Here is a 19,868-nt window from a genome sequence, read left to right as displayed (position 1 = left end):
GCCCTTCTCCACTTGTGTAATCACTCATCCAAACTGGTGGTTGTCTATTCCTTTCTTCTCTTGCTTCAGGAGTTTCAAAACCTTGATTTCGTGAATTAATCACATCCTCATCCACCTCCTCAGTATTTGAACCACTCCCTCCAGCGTTCCCCATGTCTTCAGCTCTATTCTCACTATGATTGTCTGAATCTTCATGTTCATTCTCATTGGTATCCTTCTGATCTTCTCCCCATTCCAAATCCATCAATAGCTGCTCCTCATAGCTTGCGTCTCAGTCCCACTTCTTATCTTCTTCAAAAACCTCATCTCGACTAATCAATATCTTTTTGGTGATAGTATTGTAGAGTCTGTAGGCTTTAGATTCTTCACTAATACCAAGTAACACACAAGCAACACCCTTATTCTCTAATTTGGTTCTCTTGACATCAGGGACATCAGCATGAGCTATGCACCCAAAAACTCTCTTTTATGAAAGCATAGATCGAACCATGTTTAGAATTGTCATGTTTTTCCTTTCTGCCACTCCGTTTTGTTGTGGAATGTAGGCAGATACTGCCTTTTGATCCTATTCTGCTTGCAATACTCAATGAACTCATTTGAATTAAATTCGCCACCTCTGTTAATACGGAGGCATTTGATGAATAAACATGTTTCTTTCTCTACAAGCTTCTTAAAGCACACAAAGGAATTTAACGCCTCTGACTTCCATACCAGAATGTACACCCAAGATCTTCTACTATAATCATAGATAAAACACAAAATGTACCTCTTGTTGCTATTTGACTCTGGCGTGATTGGTCCACAGATGTCTGCGTGGATGAGTTGAAGCTTTTGTGTTGCCCTCCACGCACCTTTCTTTGGAAAAGAATCCCGGTGCTGCTTCCCAACAAGGCAGTCTGTACACTTCACTTTGGAGGCATCAAATTTAGGCAAACCATACACCATGCTCTTATCTTGCAATGTCTTTAATCCCCTGTAGCTGAGATGTCCATACCTGCTATGCCAAAGATGAGGCAGGTCCTGTGATATTGTGTGAAAACAGCTTGTAGTCTTTGTTATTGCTTTGGCAAGTAGAATAAATATTCGATTGGCTAACATCGAAGTTTGAATGATTAATCTTTTCTCTGGATGGTGTATCTTGCACATTCCTCCCTGCATTAGGATTGCTAAATCTCTTTCTTGTAACTGCCCCACACTGAGAAGATTATTCTTCAACTCCAAAACATAGTAGACTTCTGTTACGACATGATAGACACCATTGACATGAACCTTCACACTCCCTTTTCCCATCACATTCATTCTGGAATTGTTTCCAAGCTTTACTAAGTGTTTGAAACTATCATTCAACTTATGAAACATTTTTGTATCACCACAAATGTGGTTTGAGCATCCGGAATCTATAAACCATGCATCCTCTCTATTGACACCATGTTCCTCCACATATGCCATCAACATCAGTTTTTCTTTCTCATTCAGCTCCACATATGCACCTTCTGTATAGCTCTCGCACAACCCCACGTGAGACATGAGTAACGTAGTCTCCTTCTCTTCCATTTCTGCATAGTTAACCTGTTTTTTCAAACCTGGACATTCATACTGAAAATGTTCAAGTTTGTGACACCTATAACATTCAATAATGGCTCGATTGAATGTTTGGTGTCCTCTCCCTCTGCCTCTGCCTCTCATAGAGCTTCTACCTGCATGTTCTCTTCCTCCTGTTCTCTCCTCGAAAGACGCCTTGAGGGCCTGCTCTTCACCACGTTGTCTGTGGAACTTCTGCTCATGAACTATTAGAGAACTCTGCAGTTCATCAATAGACATCGTATCAAGATTCTTAGACTCTTCAATAGAATAGACTATGTAATTAAATCTGTCTGTTAAAGACAGAAGGATTTTCTCTATGATAGTCACATCTTTCATTACTTCACCATAAATACGCATCTTATTGGCCACAGACATAACCCTAGAAAAATAATCAGTAACGGTTTCACCAGATTTCATCTCTAAGGTTTCAAAGTCCTTTCATAAGGCTTGGAGGACTGATCTCTTCACTATGTCATTTCCTGCATACTTTCTCTTCATCAAATCCCAAATATCTTTCGATGTATCCTTCTTCAGAATGGTTTCCAGGACCGTCCTATCGATTTCCTGGAACAGGTAGTTCTTCACTTTGAGATCCTTAATTTCATCTCATCGAGCTTCTTCTGAGCCGTCTCCGACACATTTGAACCAGGTGTCAGCACTTCGTAACCAACTTTAACCAAGCTCCAGTATTCCTTTGACCTAAGGAAGTTCTCCATTAGTATACTCCAGCGGTCGTAGTGACCATCAAATAGAGGAATTTATGGTTGCAAGAAATTTCCCTCACTCGTCATCTCACTTATTTGGAAGTCACTCTAAGCTGCGGCTTATCTCTCTTTCTCAAGGCCAGTGGGGGCTCTGATACTAGATTGTTAGGTATTGTTGATCAATTCAAGCTGAGCAATGAATTAAGAACAACAAAATCAATATAGGAATGACTTATCTTATTCAAAGCAAAGAACAAGGCTATATAGCCTTTACATAATCTTAACAGAATGAGAAATAGCAGCCCACGTTATGCATGACTAATGCTACGTGGTAAATCAACAAGGAAATAGTCAAAACAAACTAAAACCAATAACCCTGACATTTAGGGTTTTATTCTAACAAGGAAACCTATGTAACAAGAAACCTAAAAACATGCAACAACTCTATCAGGCAAAACTTCTGGTTTGCTTCCTCACATGAGATGGATCGATGTCGTAGAACACTAGCAAAACGACACGACCGCGAGCGTTGTCGGCGTGGCGTTAGACGATCACGACAAGCTTGTAGAGGCACTATCGGGAAGAAGCGTAGTCTTTGGAAAAGACGACGACGAACCTCCGTGTTTGGTGGATGGATTTGTTCAGCTCCGACTTGATATCGAGTCCTCTCTAGATTTAGTTGTCGTCTCGGAAAGTAAGAATTCTAACGTTGACCAGGGCCGTGTAGAGGTGGTCAGTGAAAATCTTTCAGGTGTCTTTGCCTTTGAAACTGAGGAACACATCGTAGCTAAATCGACAAGGAGGAGACGTGGAAGAGGAGGCTTCACCAGGCATTTGATCTCTCAGTTGGCTTCTGTTTCTGGAAAACATTTGAAATTTTAAATACCCTGCTCAACGACCAGAAATTATCAAAGTCCACCCAGTGACTTTGACTAAAAACAAACAATATATAAGAACAATCTCACGCCCCATTACTCTCAGGTGTTTGCAAGCTCTGCACTCCCTAGTAAACCACACTTGTACCTTCTATATTTTATATTTTATAATTTTCTGTGCATCTATTTAACATCTAGACAACAAAACATGACACATAGGTATTATTAGGACTGCTATTTGGTTTGGTAATTATCAAATTGACTGAATACCAACTGATGTTTTAGGTTTGATAAATGACTTTTTGGTAACCAAGACAGATAAAACCGAAATAAAAAAATTACCAAAAAAGTTAGTTTGGTTTTAGTAAATGCCGAATCTACTGATTATCTAAATATTAGCTCTATATGCTGCGGTTTTCCATACACATACATGTATATTAAGAAATAAACATAAAAATTTTCATAATAGTATGAATATTACTACATTAATAATATATGTATTTCATGTAATCTGGTCAAAGATGGTTAAATAACCTAGTTTTATTGAAAATGGTTAAAACTTGATGCAATATATACAAAAGAAAACTATAATAACTTGATGAATACAAAGTTTATAACTATAAAATTGAAAAACCTAGTATTGTTCATTCTAATTTATATTACAAAGAATTAGTTATTCTAAAGTTAGTAATACCAAAAATTGAAATATCGAATTTGATAGATATGATTAAAAACCAAAAATTTTGATTGGTAATTGGTAGATCAATTTTGAAGGAGGAAGCCTTCAGTATTTGATCTCGATCTTCTCACATGTAAGGCCATCTCCAATAAGGAGGGCTATAGGTAACCTTAAGCCCTTTTTGCTAAAAAATGGACTCCAACAAGGGAAGGTCAAAAGGGCTAGAAGTGGAGAGGTGGGTGGAGAGAGCTACATTTAGCCCTATGGGTGGCCCTTTAGCCCTTGGTGGGGCCAACGGCAAATCAGCCCAATATTGCTATTTGTGATGGAATACTTTAATCCAATGGTTGATACTCAAGCAAAGGATTTAATCCAATGGCTTACAATTAATAAGTATAATTATACACATGAGAGCAACTAGCCGTAGGTTGCATATATTTTTTTTTTTTAGTATATATGTAATCCAAATAAAACGGTAACATTTGTGTTACCAAGAAAAAAAACGGTAACATTTATGTTACCAAAAAAAAAAAAGGTAACAAAACGGTAACTTTTTTCCCACCTTACCTATATATACATATATTCACTTGTTCATAATTTCTCACACTTTCTATCCTCTCCAACACCACTTCTACTTATTTGAAGCATGTCCACTCCTTCTCTCAAAGGTGTGAATTGGACAAGAAAAGAAGATGAAGTTTTTTGTGTTGCATATATGAAAGTATCCGAAAATTCTACGAAAGGTAATGGCCAAAAGGGAGACGGCATTTGGAAACAAGTGGAGAGAAAAGCTAAGTGCACGGGAATTGATTCCGAATACCGGCTCAACATCAAATGACTATCATCCACAAATGCCATTCGATGAAGACGAATACCGTTAATATAAACTAGTTTCTTTCAAGTGCATTTTTTTTTTAATTTATTCATTTTGTATCATGTTAATAAAGTTTATGTAATATTTTATTTATGAAATAAATGCTGAAAGTAAAGTAGAATTATAAAATCATAAAAATTAAAAAACATAATGTAAAATCATAAAATACTTGATAGGGCTAAAATTTGGCCCTCCCTTACTGGAGATGGTTTACTTGTTCATGAATAAAGAATAATATTTCTGGGGGCTAAATTATAGCCCTGACCCCAATATAGCCCTCCCTTACTGGAGATGGCCTAAGTTCTATTGCCTTGGAATATGAGCTGGAATCTTTTGCTTACATCTGTTGATGGCTTTGGAGGAATAGGAATTTACATATGCATGAAGCCTTGTTGGAACCGGTAGGTTTGGCTAATGTTGCAGGCGAATGGCAATTGGAATATGAACAAAGTTTGGTCTGAACTGAAGCTGTGCAAGCTTCTCCAAACCACATTATAATCTGGCAGCCACCACGGCAAGGTTGTTTGAAGATGAACTTTGACGGAGCAAGGGATGTTAAAAATGGTGTTTGTGAGTTAGGTGTGGTATTCAGAGATGAAAGAGGAAGCTTAAGAGGTGTCATGGTTGTCCCACAGTTTGGGAACCTTCCCCAAGGTCTTTCGAAGCTCTAGGTCTTCTACATGGTCTCAGGTTTGCTCTTCATGTTGGGTTTAGAAATATGGAGGTTGAAGGCGATGTTTTAAATGTCATTAGTGCCTTGCAAGTTGAGAGTGATGATCTCAGTTCTGAGGGTCATATCTTAGATGAAGTCAAGTCTCTTTCAATTTGTAGTTGACACTTTGTAAGACGGGATGACAATAAAGTTATCCATCATCTTGCCAAAGAAGCCTTAAAACTTAGTCAACCTTCACATTATTTAGAGTCGGGGCTTTTGTGGCTCCATCCGTCTGTCAGTATAGAGTTGTACATAACTCAAAAGAGCTGAGAGAGCTTGAAGGTACCCACGAGATATTTTAAACATGTACAATACATTCATGTAGGTACCAAAATGGACGACATGGATCTCTTTCTACCAGAGATAAAGAGAGAATTAATAAAAAAGACAGCGGCAATGATGAGCATCTTCCGCATTTTGAGTCCCTGTGTGCCGTTGTTACTGCCATAAGTACTAGCTGCTGCTCCAAGTGTTCTTATATACAGCAGCCGTAACTTCAATCATAGTTAACAAAAAAAAATTATACTTATTTTAAAATTACTCACGCTTTTTCAAAGTCAAATACCAAAAACATCTCCTTACGTGACACTTATTGTGTTGTAAGACTGGTTGACGTACGCAAGACTTGCTCAATAATCATAATCATAAGCTGTTAAAATGTTAAATGCTTTGCCAAAAATTTTCTCACCGTAGGAACTGGGCGGATAGTCTGAACCCTACCAATTAATTAATTAGTGCAGGGCTGCTTCCAAGTTTCTTCCACCATTCTCAGTTCAATTTAATTCAAGTCATTGTCTTTTTTCAAAGTTGAGACAAATTTCAGTCTAAAGTCATTGCTGTCGAGTAGAACACAAGTAGTCATAAACAGAGACGACAGTAATAAAACACACTAGTCCAGCTGAAGGGCATTACAATCATCATAGGCCAAGCCTTCGGACCTTTTGCAAGGGTTTATGAATCTCCATAACGAAATCGATCTAATTGAGGTAGGATTTCAAGTTTTGTTAATTTACTGAAATTAATTTGGGTGGGTACGTTAGACCCTATTCTCATCCTATTCAAGAAAACACTCCTTTTGTCATGTTGCTTCTATTAAACATTTAATTTCCTGTGTTATAGTAATCTAGTAGTACCGCTGGCATAAACCTTGTTCCTCATGGGTGCTTGGCTATAAATTCTATAATAAAGTAGATTGACTTAGTCTAGGTGCCTAATTACCTACCAAAACATGAGTGTCAAAAGACATTACACTAAACCAATTAGTAATCATCAGCTTTTAGACCACTTTCCAGGCTTGATTAGCGCAGGGCTACACTGCTACAATTTATTTATTTTTTAGTTACAAAAAGTTCAGGTAAGAGGGAGGCTTCCTTACACTACCAAGGTCAAGGCAAACCTACAACCTTGATCCAACAGGAATTACGAAACTAGCCAGTGTCCCAGCCCAGCCCATTAGTATGTAATTATGCAAGACATTTTTTAGATTACCCACCAACAAAGGATAGTCGGCAACGAGATTTGAACTTGAATGGAGGCTTCAACACAAGGTCGTCCTTACCAACCTTTGTTGGCTACACTACTACAATTTGGGCAACAACAACCATCTATTATCAGGCTTTGACCCCATACCCACATATTATCGTGCTTATAAGCAAAAGCAACGCTGCAGTCACTTTTAATTGAGTGGGTGATCTATAGAAGGGTGACTATACCAAAACATAAGTCACGAGTGTCTTTATATGGGACTCGGCTTCTCTGCTATAACAAGCAGTGCTAGGATCTGCTTGGACTTACTACCAAGCTGACACGTCATCTAAAATCAATCCAAGGGCCAGAAGTGGAAGTCTCCAAAACACAAACCATATACCACACACAGCATATCACTCTCTCTCCCCCTCCCTCCCTCCACTCCTTTCGGCAACAATTGTCAGAGAAACCGCGTGAACCGCCACCACAAAGCAACAATCATATTTCTCAATCTGTCTATGAACCCACTATGCCAAAAAACTTATCAGACGACAGACAAAAACTGTTGTGTGATTTGGAGTGCCACCATTGTAGAGCGAGCCGTTGTCTGTTGAAAATTCAGACAACAGTGGAACACAGTTATCTGAGAAACAAACAGGCAACGGGTATGTGTTATAACTGTTGTGTGATGGCTCGACAGATGGCTCGGCAGATGCCATGCGCAGCTACGCAGCAGTTGAAGCTCTGCCTTCAGACAACAGTGCTTGGTTTCAAGCTGTTGTATGTTAAGCATATCAGACAACAGACTTTTAGTTTGTGTGTTGTCTGATTGATCCTCAAACTTCAGTGCTTGGACTATATCTGTTGTATGATCAACTTTGGGACAACATAATTCAATTTCTTCTGTTGTCTGATTAACTTTGCGACAACAGAGTTTAATTACTTCTGTTGTGTGTGTGTAGATTAGAAGACAATGATTTGTTAAAAACTGATGTGTGATATGAATAATTGTAGTGTGATTTGTCCCCATTTTTGGCCATCCAGACAACAGGCAGTTATCATTATATCTGTTCTGTTGTCTGATTATTTGAACATATCCCATTCCTGAATTAAATTGTGCATTTGATCCATTTACATACCAAATATAAACATTGCAAACCACTAATCATTGTGTGATCAAAATTGGGCAAAATTAATGCTCCATCATTACCTAAATAATGGTACTGATCAATATTAGAAAGAAATGTGAATCCAATTCATCAATTGAAGTACGCCAGTTCATACATTAAAGAATCAAATGTACTATAAAGAACGTATTTCCCAATCATCCATACATTAAAACACACAAAATCATTGCAATAGCTCCAAGATATATGTATTGACGACAAAATTAGCCCACTCATTCCACATCTGAAAATACCAAATCATCTGGTGCTCTTAACTGCTCTCCCAACAGAGACGCTTCGTCATCTTTCCAAAGCCTACTCCCCCTTCTCACTTCTACCAGCAATACCATATGAAGTACCAAACCTATAATTCAGACAAAGCAACAATATTCAGTTATGCAACTCTATTACCTAAAACAAAATGTTACCTAAAATAAAATGTTACATTCTATGTTGTTTCAAGTCCAGTAGAGTAACTGATATCAAGACTTAACAAACCTTAAGAGTACTAAAGTAATCAGCCACGGAATGTAAACACAACTGTACTTACCTCTCTTTCTTGTCTAGGCAGAAATTGCCTATGCAGAAAAATGCTGGCAACGGTTTATAGAATGGGACCTAAAAGTCATTACAGTTCTGATCCACTGTAGGAAAAGCTATAACACCTTATCTACTATATCTATCACGGTGAAATGCCACCATAAACCCAACTTCAAGGATCAGCTTCCTTAAAGCTTTGAAGGCTACAAAGCAGTACTTGATATTAATAACACTTTATTCAGTACATAAATCAAGAAAGCCTAATTATCATAAAACAATATAAGATAATTTGGGTAATTGATCATTCTCTAGCAGTATAAGCCTAACACTTTATTTAGGGCACTCATGTACATATGATATTTTTGGGTAATTGATCATTCTCTAGCACCATAACCTTGGTTTAGAGTGTTCAGCAAAGACATTTTATGGCCAGTACAAAATATATGTCTATAGTCATCAAAAACCATAAGACATGTTAATAGATAAGAAGAGTATAATAAATTTATAACTGGTATCCTTCAACTATTGCAGTAACAAGTAACTAGCATAATAAGATTCATATATATATATATAACTATTAGCCTATTGAAGCCTATAGAAGTTTGATCTAGCAGCACAAGGACTAGAGACATATTCAGATTCAAAGAAGCTCAGACCAAGCAAAAAAATAAATAAATAAGAAGAAGAAGCTAAGGAATGCTTCTTCAATCACGACAAGAAGAACAAATAAAAAGTACTTGTAATGACTTGAAACTTAAAAAGCTTTTCGTAATTTCTTCAATAGGTTCTCTGGATTCACCTTCTTTATCCAATATGAGTGTTTAACTGCAATCGAAGACATTCACACAATGCCCAGACCCAAGTAAAATATCAAGCATTTTTCATAAGCAGCAAGTATAAATGAAGAGGTCTTACAGCTAATCTCCACTTGAATTTGAAGCCCTATATCCATTACTGCAAGAAGACAAACATAGATAAGTTAACTAATGATTGTATAAGCTAAGTATTTTAAATACTCACCATCTTCTCCCTTCCCCTCTTCGCATAGCAAAAACAGAGATAATAATTAGTAAGCATAACAAAAGTATGGATAGAACATACCTTTGAGTGGAGTTTATGTGCTTTCTCTGAGAAGATACTTCCAATTTCTGATATAAGCCTGCAGACTGAACAATAATCTCAAATAAGACATGCAGAGGAACTAGAATATCCTTAACCAATATGTGCTTGACAGATTTCTACCTATTCTCTTAGTTTGCATTTTAATAATATGTATATTGTGTGATGACATAAAAGTAAGAGCTACAGAAATGAGGCCCTCTTAACAAGCAGTTTATACAAATCTATGATGTCTTATAGTTATATATCCTTATATGTAGTTTTGAAATTTTAAAGCTTGATAAAGTACGTCAGAATGGCCTTTTAGAGAAAGTTGGAGATGGGGAGGAGAAAGTACATCAGACTATAGTCCTTTTGCAACTATTTCCAACTCATTTGAGCTTACTACAAATGATTGACTTCCATGCTAACTTGTATTTACAAGGGAAGAATTCAATGATATATATACCGAACTTAACATAAGCACTTCTGCAAACTTAGATTTACAAGGGAGAATTCATTGATATCAAGAATGTAACACAAGGAATTGTGATTGTTTGACAAAAGCTTGAACGCTTAATTACCTACTTAGGCAAAAGAGTTACAAGACAATTCCAATTGATTTTTCTTCAACAAAGAAATGTTTGGGAGAGTCTAATATCTGGTAATTATGAAAGAAAACAATTGTTTATAGATAGAAAAATCAACTATCAAAGTAACAACAATATAACATTGGCTTTTCTTTAATTGTTGTTCACAAGTTGGTTCTGAAAACTGTTCTTACCATTCATGTAATTTTCAAGACTGAAATAAGTCTCTTGTCAGAGACTCCAATCCCAGCATTGAAGAAGGAATTGCTCCAGTAGGCCTCTGAAATCTGCAACCATTTAAAAGAATACACAAAACATAGACCAAATGTCACTCCAGTTTATAGAAAAATGGTATAAATTGGCATTATACTATCAGGGTATACAACTACAAAAGCGGAATAATTACACCAATACTTTACAAAATAGTAAAAATACTGAACTTTTGGAACAAAAAGGTTCCAGTACCTATTTGAGTTAGAAAAACTGCACGTATTGCAATTGGCAACATGCTACCATATAGCATCAATAGTTCAAAATTCTTCGCCGGCCTCAATGTGTCGAGACTGCCTGCACTTACAATCATAAACTCACTCCTCACGAAAATCCATCGACACTGTATAAACATGTCGAGAAATCAAAAGCTCTCACCTCAACTATGGTCTCTCTGTTTTCTTCATCAAAGACTTGTTGAATATCCTTGAGTGCATCTCCAAACTTTTCTTTAAGCACTCGTTCAATCCCCATTTTCATGGTGGTTGTTGAGCTAGGATAGCTTCCACAAGCCCCTGTTTCAACATTTCAGGTCAATTCCTTTAAATTACAGATTCTCATTACCACAAACTGAAACTAAAACATTAACTTTGTTTCACGATCAAATTACATGTATGATTTGGAATTAACAGAACCCAAAACTCAGAATTGGGACAAAAGAAACGGAAATGAAATCCCACCTTGGAGCTTCAGAGAAACGACGCTGTCTTCGACGGACACAACGTCGACGTTTCCACCATCGTTGATGAGATAGGGGCCGACGTCCTCGAGAACCAAGTCAATGTTGGGAACTATGAGCTCAAATTGCTTGGCCGAGTAGAGTCTCGGAGAAGAAGAAGAAGACTCGACGACAGCGCTTGCGTTCGAAGCTCTAATGGCAGAACAGAGAAAGATTCTTATTTGAGGAGTTAGACGGCACCATTTTACAAGCATAAGTTGTGGGGATTGATGGGATTTCGCTGGGATTTGAGAAGAAGGAATTGGGGTTTTGGGCAACCAGGAGAAATCAGAAGGAACCATGAATAACCCAAATTAAAATCAAACGGAGAGGGTTTTAGAGAGAGAGCGCTTGCCTGCGGAGGCGATGGCGCCGGAGAGACAGTAGCGGGAGTGAGCGGAGGAGAGGGAGGCGGTGGTGGCTGTGAAAAGAGAGCAGAGAGGAAGGATGAGAGGGCTAGGGTTTCGGGGAAGAGCCAGAGTGATGGGTCGCCAGTTCTTTCGGAGATAAAGTGAGTGAGGATGAAAATGGGCTGCCAGAGAGAGTGGGAAAACTGACCTAAGTGTGTGGGAAATGAAAATTTTGTTCCCCTGTATTGAAATTTTTAACTTTGTCTTTTCCGAGTTTTTTTTTTTTTTTTTTTTTTTTTTTTTTTTTTAACTTTTTCACACAACGCATGTATGAAGTTAAGTTGTCTAAGTTAAGGGAGCAAGGAGGGAAAGTTCCCGCCTATGTGCAATCAAAGTAGCAGTTTTGACGTTAGGGACATACATTTCTCATTCAGACAACACAAATAAGCCATTCCGTTGTAGGAGCTTAAATCGTGTACCAGCATTTCACTCAAATATTGGCCTTTTTGGGGCTACTCACTCACATTTTGGAGTACATGTGATTTTCTTCCAAACTTGCACAACGGAAACAAAAAAATGCGTTGTATGTTATTTTGCAACTTACTCTCATACAACATATACAACAATACTGTTGTGCAAGGTGAGTCAAAATTTCGACCCAAATTTGAGCAAGGTGGGGGGGGGGGGGGGAATTTTTTTTACATTCAGACAACAAACAAATCCTTAAAACTGTTGTACAATAATCTTGGACCCAAAAAAAATGATGTACGACCTCCTTATACAACGCCAATCTCATTAAACCTGTTGTGTGAAGCAGTTTCAGTGATTACACAACGGAAATTTTTTTTTCGTTGTCTAAAAAGTGTAGTGTGATGCAGTTTTTGGCATAGTGTACCTCTATTAGTTCACTAATCTTCTACTTCACTCATTCACAATTCAGAATTGCAATTTCTCTCTTTCTCTCTCTTTTTTTTTTTTTTTTTCCTGCTTGGTTTCTCTGTTTCGGTCTCTCTAACCCAGAATCCCCAAATGCCCAGAAAACCCTAATTCAAACCCAAAAAGGAATTTAGGGATATGGATCATTGTTTTCTGGTGGGTGTGAGATTCCACCCGACTGATGAAGAATTGATCGGCCACTACCTCTGCTGCAAGAATAATTCTAACTCGGCAACCACACCATCCTTGCTTCTTCCTGAGTTTGATTTATAAGGTGAGGCCAAACCCTGGATCATTTGGGAGGCCTATGGGGGACCCAATCTGAAACAAGAAGATCTCTTCTTTTTCACTCTCCATAAGAAGAAGGCCAATCCCCGTGGCGGCCATGCTAGTACTCGGTAGAGGAGATGGAATTGATAGGAGACGAAGTTGCAGAAGGCGTGGAGGGAGGGAGGGAGAGAGAGTGATATGTTGTGTGTGGTATATGGTTAGTGTTTTGGAGACTTTCACTTCTGGCCCTTGGATTGATTTTAGATGACGTGTCAACTTGGTAGTGAAGTCCAAGCAGATCCTAGCACTGCTTGTTATAGCAGAGAAGCCGAGTCCTTTTATATGTGACTTCTTTCACTTTCTGACTTGGTGGACCCCTCTAACTAAAATTGCCACAAATATTAATGCATGTGGCTACCTATTTTATTATATTATTAATAGCTCACCATTATCTTTATTCTTGTTTTCATAAATAATAACTACAAAAAACAAAAAAGAAGAAATTATTAAATTCTTCAATAGTGATAACTGAAAATACAACAGTTGTTTCTTAATATTGGAAATAGAACAATTTCTTATACAAGGGTTTATCCCCCCTAGAATACATCATTCCATTTATACCTCTATAAACTAACTTCTACTAAATGACTTCAACTTCTGGTTAAGTTTTGGTGACAACTTCAACTTTTGAAAATTTTGTATATAAATGGAAGTTATAAATATGATATCTAAACAAAAATTCCTTACTAAAACCCATGGGGTTTGGTCTAGTGGTAGCAAGCTGGTCCTGCATGTTGGGCGAACGCTACAGTGATACTCCTGGTAGTAAGGAGGTCACTGGTTCGATGATCCGCATGTGAAAAACACTCTATGGGGAGGGGTCTTACCCATGTTGCTCTCGACCCTGAAGTGATAGTCCCACCCGACCACCATTTTTATATCCAAAAAAAAAAGAGTCCTTACTAAAATATAAAATAGCAATTATAATAAAACATATGAGCTGACCTGAAATCCATTTGCAACAGATCAATTGGAGCTGCCATTAATTTAACACCACCCTTCAACTTCAAAGTTTTCTACTACTCAGTTAATTCCCTATATGAATATTACACATTTTTAGTATGAAAATATACCTTAATTCTCTGTCAATAAGTAATACAGTAAGGGATACAAAGCTCTTATAGTGGCAATATAAGAAAGCTAATAAGATGAAGTCGTCCAAAGCAAAAACCAGCATATAACATTTGAAAAGTATTGTACAAAATCTCACATATCAAAAGATACCAAGTCATGTACTTACAAATCTTCCAAATAGATTATTTCAGTTGCAACTTCTTTGTTAAACTCCTAGTCAAACCTGTAAGGCAGGAAATGGATCATATGCCACAAAATATGAAGTAATTGTAGAAACAAATGGAATTCACAAGTACAGACTAGTATAAAGTTTCTAACTTCTGTAACTCAGGTATAATTAGTCTAAGTTGTTCAATTAAACACACAATAACATTAAACGAGTCATCATAAAAAGGTAAGTCGGCATCAAAATGCATCTGACTCATCTGAGTTAAGCAAAGTTGTACTTGTACATCTATGAACTCCAACTTACCCTTTGGCCATTTTATTGAGCAAAAAACAAATGATTAACCTGGTTAACATATATAAAAGAAAAAGATTTACCTAAATAAACTATGGTTCATCATCTGATTGGATGCCTAGCGTACTGAAAGTACAAAGTTCAAACTATCAGACGAAATATTTCTATAACACTTAAACTACAAATGAAAATCAAAAGTATGCTAGAATTTATATCATCAAATTAGTGAGCTAAAATAATGCTTATCTATCAAAAAAATTCTTACATCTAGCTAGTCATAGGGCCTTGTGAACTTCTTTTCCACTGCCAAAACAATAGAGCTAGATAAGAATAGCCATGTCTTATTAGAAAATTAAGAGAGAGAGAGAGAGAGAGAGAGAGGATTGAGAAGAGGATATAGACGGAGTGAGAGAGAGAAATCAGAGTGCGTGATTTTTTGTTTTTTTTTTTATTGTAGGAGAGTGAGTGAATGAGTTGATAAACATAAATTAATGAGTAAAAATCTATTATCTAATCGGAGTGGAGTACTAAAGTGGACCACACTGCAAAAGTATGATGAAGAAAATGTTAGAAAATCACAAGTGATGATAAATGTGTCACTGTATCACCCATATTACAAATTTGCCCAACGGGATGAAATCAGCTATTATCAATACACTATCCTTATTTTGTCCTCATGCATTTATTGGTTCACAAAGATTAAAAAAATATTTTCTTAATCTTTTGTTCTATTTTTTATTCTTGATAGACCAATAAATGCATGAGAACATAATGTGGATAGTGTAATTAGAGACGGCTGATTTCATCCCTTACCCAACATATCCACCCGTCAATCAATGTGTGGCTAAGCAATCGTGGCATTTGGTCATTATTGTAGTAGTGCTTGCTGCTTCCAAGTTTCTTCCACTACAAATTTAAAATTCGACCATGTCCCCTCCTCTGTCCAATCAAGTCCAAGTCTTTAGTCGGCGTCAATACTATCATGACCATATTTACCAATATTTACTTGATGTAACTAATTACCGATGAGCCATATCCTAAGACTCAAACTACATGCAAAGAAATACCACATTTTTGCAAGCTCAAGTTGATTTGCCTTTAATAATATTCCCTTCACCTCCTGACTAGCTTCCTCTTGCTTTTACAAACTTAATGGAGAGTTTCACATACCATCAAGTCCTGACCCTTCTCCTTTTCATCAACTTTTTACAACCTACCACTGTTTTAAGTTCATTTGGCAATGAAACCGATCGCTTGGCTTTGCTAAAATTCAAAGATTGCATAGCCTCTGATCCACATGGGCTGTTGAATTCATGGAATGACTCCGTTCATTACTGCAAATGGCCTGGAATTACTTGTGGTAGACGACATCAAAGAGTAACAGCCTTGAACCTACCACACGCTGTTTTGCACGGAACCATATCTCCTTACATTGGCAACCTCTCCTTTCTTAGGTTCATCAACCTTCGAAACAACAGCTTCTTTGGCAACATTCCGCAACAAGTTGAACATTTATTCCGACTCCGCCATCTCAATCTCAGTATCAACATGTTGGAGGGGGGAATTCCAGTCAACCTAACCTTCTCCCGCCAATTAAGCATCATAACCATTGCATGGAACCGCCTTACTGGGAAAATTCCTTCAGAGATTGGTTCACTGAAGCTTGTGTGTCTTGATCTTCAGATTAACAATTTGACAGGAGGCATACCACCTTCCTTGGGAAATCTTTCATCAATCACTTTTCTTTCCTTACAAGAGAACAATTTGGTGGGCAACGTACCAGAGGAAATAGGTCGATTGAGAAGCTTATCATTTTTTTCAATTGGTCCCAATAATCTCTCGGGTACGATACCTCCCTCCTTTTTTAACATATCATCTATGAACCGCTTTTCACTTTCAGCTAATAAATTTAAGGGCAGTATTCCACCTGGTATAGGCCTAAACATGCCTAATCTCCAAGTAGTGTACCTTGGTACAAATGAATTCTCTGGCCAAATCCCAGCTTCATTTTCCAATGCTTCTCAGCTTCAGATACTTGATGTTGGGGAAAATAATTTTGTTGGGCAAGTTCCTGCAAGTTTTGGAAATTTTCCCAATCTCCAGTTGCTCAACTTCGAGGTCAATAATCTAGGAACTAATTCATCAAATGATTTGGGATTTATAACATTCTTGACAAATTGCAGCAATTTGTGGCTGTTTTCTCTGAGTAATAACAATTTTGGAGGTGTTTTACCCAATTCTGTAGCCAATTTCTCAACCCAACTGACTCAACTCTGCCTTGGGGGCAATCAAATAGCGGGAACAATTCCTGAAACATTAGAAAATCTCAGCAATTTAATACTCCTGACCCTGGAAGAAAACTTGTTCACAGGTACCATTCCAGCTTCTTTTGGGAAGTTACAAAAGCTGCAAGTATTAAGTTTAGATTCCAATAGATTATCAGGCCAGATCCCATCTTCCTTAGGAAACCTCACCCAATTGTATCACCTCCACTTATTAGAAAATGAATTAGAAGGAAGCATTCCTCCAAATATTGGTAACTGCAAAAATCTGCAGCAGTTGGATATATCAGACAATAAGCTTAGTGGAGATATACCATCACAGGTGATTGCTCTGTCCTTCTCTATCTTGCTGAACTTGTCGCAAAACTTGCTGACTGGCATTCTGCCTGTGGAAGTGGGTAAGCTGAAGAATATCAATACATTGGACATCTCTGATAATAATTTGACCGGAGGAATTCCAGAAATTATTAGAGGCTGTTTGAGCCTTGAATTTCTTTACCTACAAGGGAACCACTTTCAAGGAATCGTACCTTCTTCTTTGGCTGCTTTGAGAGGTCTTCAGTATCTAGATCTTTCACGAAACAACTTGTCAGGACATATTCCAAAAGACCTACAGAGGCTTCCATTCTTGATCCATTTGAACCTTTCGTTCAATAATCTGGAGGGTGAGGTACCGAAAGAAAGAGTTTTTCAAAACACAAGTGCAATATCATTGGATGGAAATACCAAACTTTGTGGAGGTATTTCAGAATTGCAGCTACCAGCATGCCCCATCAAAGTACCAAAGCAGAGAAAGTTGCATGCTTTCAAACTAAAGTTCACAATTTCCTTAGTTGCTGGATGCTCTCTTTTGTTTGCAGTCGTCTCAGCTCTTTATTGGAGGAGAAAAACTCAAAAGAAGAAGCCATTAATAGCAGTATCATCGATTAATTTCCTTCCAAAGGTTTCATACCAGACACTTCATCATGCTACTGGTGGATTCTCTCCGAGCAATCAAATCGGATCAGGCGGTTTTGGCTCTGTATACAAAGGAATTTTTAATCAAGAAGAAAACAATGTTGTTGCCATCAAGGTCCTCAACCTTCAACGAAAAGGTGCTTCCAAGAGTTTTGTGGCTGAATGCAATGCACTGAGAAATATCCGGCACAGGAATCTTGTGAAGATCTTAACATGTTGCTCCAGCACAGATTACAATGGTAATGACTTCAAAGCTCTAGTTTTTGAGTATATGTCAAATGGAAATTTAGAGGAGTGGCTGCACAGAGAAAATCAATCAAGGAGTTTGAACCTTCTTCAAAGATTGAATATTGCTGTTGATGTGGCTTCTGCATTGTGTTATCTTCATGACTATTGTGAACCACAAATCATTCATTGCGACATGAAGCCGAGCAACATTCTTCTTGATGATGACATGGTTGCTTGTGTTGGTGATTTTGGGTTAGCAAGACTCATCTCAACAACCACGAACTCCTCTCAAAATCAAAGTAGCACAGTTAGAATAAAGGGAACCATTGGCTATGCTGCTCCAGGTAACAATCTTCCACTACTTTATAATTTCTTAAATTTTTATCTATAATTTTATTGAATTTATATATAGAAATATGGACAAAAGAATAGGACAAAAGAATAGAGAAATAGGAGCATGGTAGCTTATGCTTAATGTGGCACAGTGGCAATGACAACAAACTTAAATTTTAAGCCCTAACAAATGACCAAATACAAGTTAGCAAGCAATATAAGATATGTATCTCAAAGATTGTAATATTAATGCAAGACATAAATGATTTTTTTTTTGCAAAGAGAGAAAAGATACCAATGATGAAGTTTATCACTTTCTGTCTCAACCCAAAAATGGAATATATTTGTATAATTCATTCATACATTAATAATGATGAAAAAGTTTTCATAGTAGTCTGGAAACTCTGATCAACAAAGAAACTTTCCATACTATAGAAGTTAGGTTCCAAATTGTACAAAGAGAACTAATATATATACACACACACTTGATTGTTTTGTGAGTCACAGAGTATGCGTGTGGTGTTGAGCCATCAAGAGAAGGAGATGTATATAGTTATGGGGTGCTCGTGTTGCAAATGTTCACAGGAAGAAGACCTATCGACGATATGTTTAAAGATGGTTTGAACCTCCATAATTTTGTCAAGATGGCCATACCAGAAACAGTGATGCAGATTGTAGATCCTACTCTTCTTGTCACTTTAGAAGAGACAGCACCTGCAACATCACAAAATGTAGTGAACTACATCAACTGTTACAATAATGAAATCGAAGCAGTTAAAGAAAACATTGACAATGAGAATTTAAGCAAGATGAACACTGTGTGGAAGTGCATACTTCCAACCCTTAAGATTGGACTTGCATGCTCGGAAGAATCACCAAGGAATAGAATGTCTATGGAGGAGGTCCACAGGAAGCTACACCATATAAAAGATGCTTACATTGGTGTTGATCGACATCTGTCAAGAAAGGCCAAGTAGAAGCTAAACAATAGGTACTGTTATTTTCTTCTTTATGTTGTGTGCAACAAAATGATATTTTTTTGCTCTTTTTTATTTATTATTTTTTTATTCTTCCTTACTTCTTTATGATTGCATAATAAAGTTTTTGTGCAAAAATACTTGCACAGTATGGCATGGGAAGCAAAGTGTCAATATTCTGTGAGTTATACTATTGACAAAGACGTTTAAAGGTAGGATGATAGCCTGGAAGTGTGGAAGAAATAAGTTGTAGCTACTAATAAGTGAGTGCTTGATTTCGATTTCTAGGTTATGAGTTGCTCATTGTGTAGATTTCTAAAGATCCAATGGAGACTAGTAATGTTGTATCTTAATTATGTGTAATAAGTGATGTAATCCAATTGGGTTTGTGAGAATTATCAGAAAAGGCAAAGCAGTCCAATTCGTAGCCATAGTTTTGTTTTGTGTAAATGGAAACTAACAAGTCCAGGAGTACCTTTCTGAACATTGGCATTATTGGAAAATCGTCCATCCCGATTCAATCCAGCACTTCTTCTTAGAAAGAACATTTCTTCAAACACCTTATCTTCATCTAATTAAGTCACCCACCCACATTTTCTACAAAATTGAATAATGCAACATTAAATAAAGAGTCATTTTGAGAGAAAAAGAAGAAGAAGAT

General features: G+C 37.2%; 2 protein-coding genes and 1 long non-coding RNA gene across 4 annotated transcripts; 1 reads left to right on the top strand and 2 right to left on the bottom strand.

The window, feature by feature from the left end:
• Window positions 1-10,756: 10,756 nt before the first annotated feature.
• On the bottom strand, window positions 10,757-11,582 carry LOC112189572 (nifU-like protein 1, chloroplastic). The gene is made up of 3 exons (XM_040506567.1): window positions 11,243-11,582; window positions 10,941-11,077; window positions 10,757-10,855 (listed from the first exon to the last, which is right to left on the bottom strand). The coding sequence occupies exons 1-3, from the start codon at window positions 11,580-11,582 to the stop codon at window positions 10,823-10,825; spliced, it is 510 nt and encodes a 169-aa protein (XP_040362501.1). The 3' UTR covers window positions 10,757-10,822.
• Window positions 11,583-13,526: 1,944 nt separating this feature from the next.
• Window positions 13,527-14,538, bottom strand: LOC121051875. The gene is made up of 3 exons (XR_005807316.1): window positions 14,514-14,538; window positions 14,137-14,193; window positions 13,527-13,931 (listed from the first exon to the last, which is right to left on the bottom strand). It is a non-coding gene; the product is annotated as an uncharacterized LOC121051875 (long non-coding RNA).
• A 943-nt stretch (window positions 14,539-15,481) lies between these two features.
• On the top strand, window positions 15,482-19,660 carry LOC112189742 (putative receptor-like protein kinase At3g47110). 2 transcript variants are annotated; one of them, XM_024329090.2, is made up of 3 exons: window positions 15,482-18,241; window positions 18,738-19,221; window positions 19,357-19,659. In XM_024329090.2, exons 1-2 carry the CDS (start codon window positions 15,583-15,585, stop codon window positions 19,205-19,207), a joined length of 3,129 nt encoding a protein of 1,042 aa, XP_024184858.1. In that variant the 5' UTR covers window positions 15,482-15,582; the 3' UTR covers window positions 19,208-19,221; window positions 19,357-19,659. The 2 variants fall into 2 exon arrangements, with proteins under 2 accessions (XP_024184858.1, XP_040367155.1); XM_040511221.1 differs by having other exon boundaries at window positions 18,738-19,660.
• The last annotated feature ends 208 nt before the right edge of the window (window positions 19,661-19,868 follow it).

Source organism: Rosa chinensis, chromosome 1 (genome assembly GCF_002994745.2).
Source record: "Rosa chinensis cultivar Old Blush chromosome 1, RchiOBHm-V2, whole genome shotgun sequence".
In the NCBI taxonomy this organism is placed as follows: domain Eukaryota; kingdom Viridiplantae; phylum Streptophyta; class Magnoliopsida; order Rosales; family Rosaceae; genus Rosa; species Rosa chinensis.
This window is presented reverse-complemented; position numbering and strand designations above follow the sequence as displayed.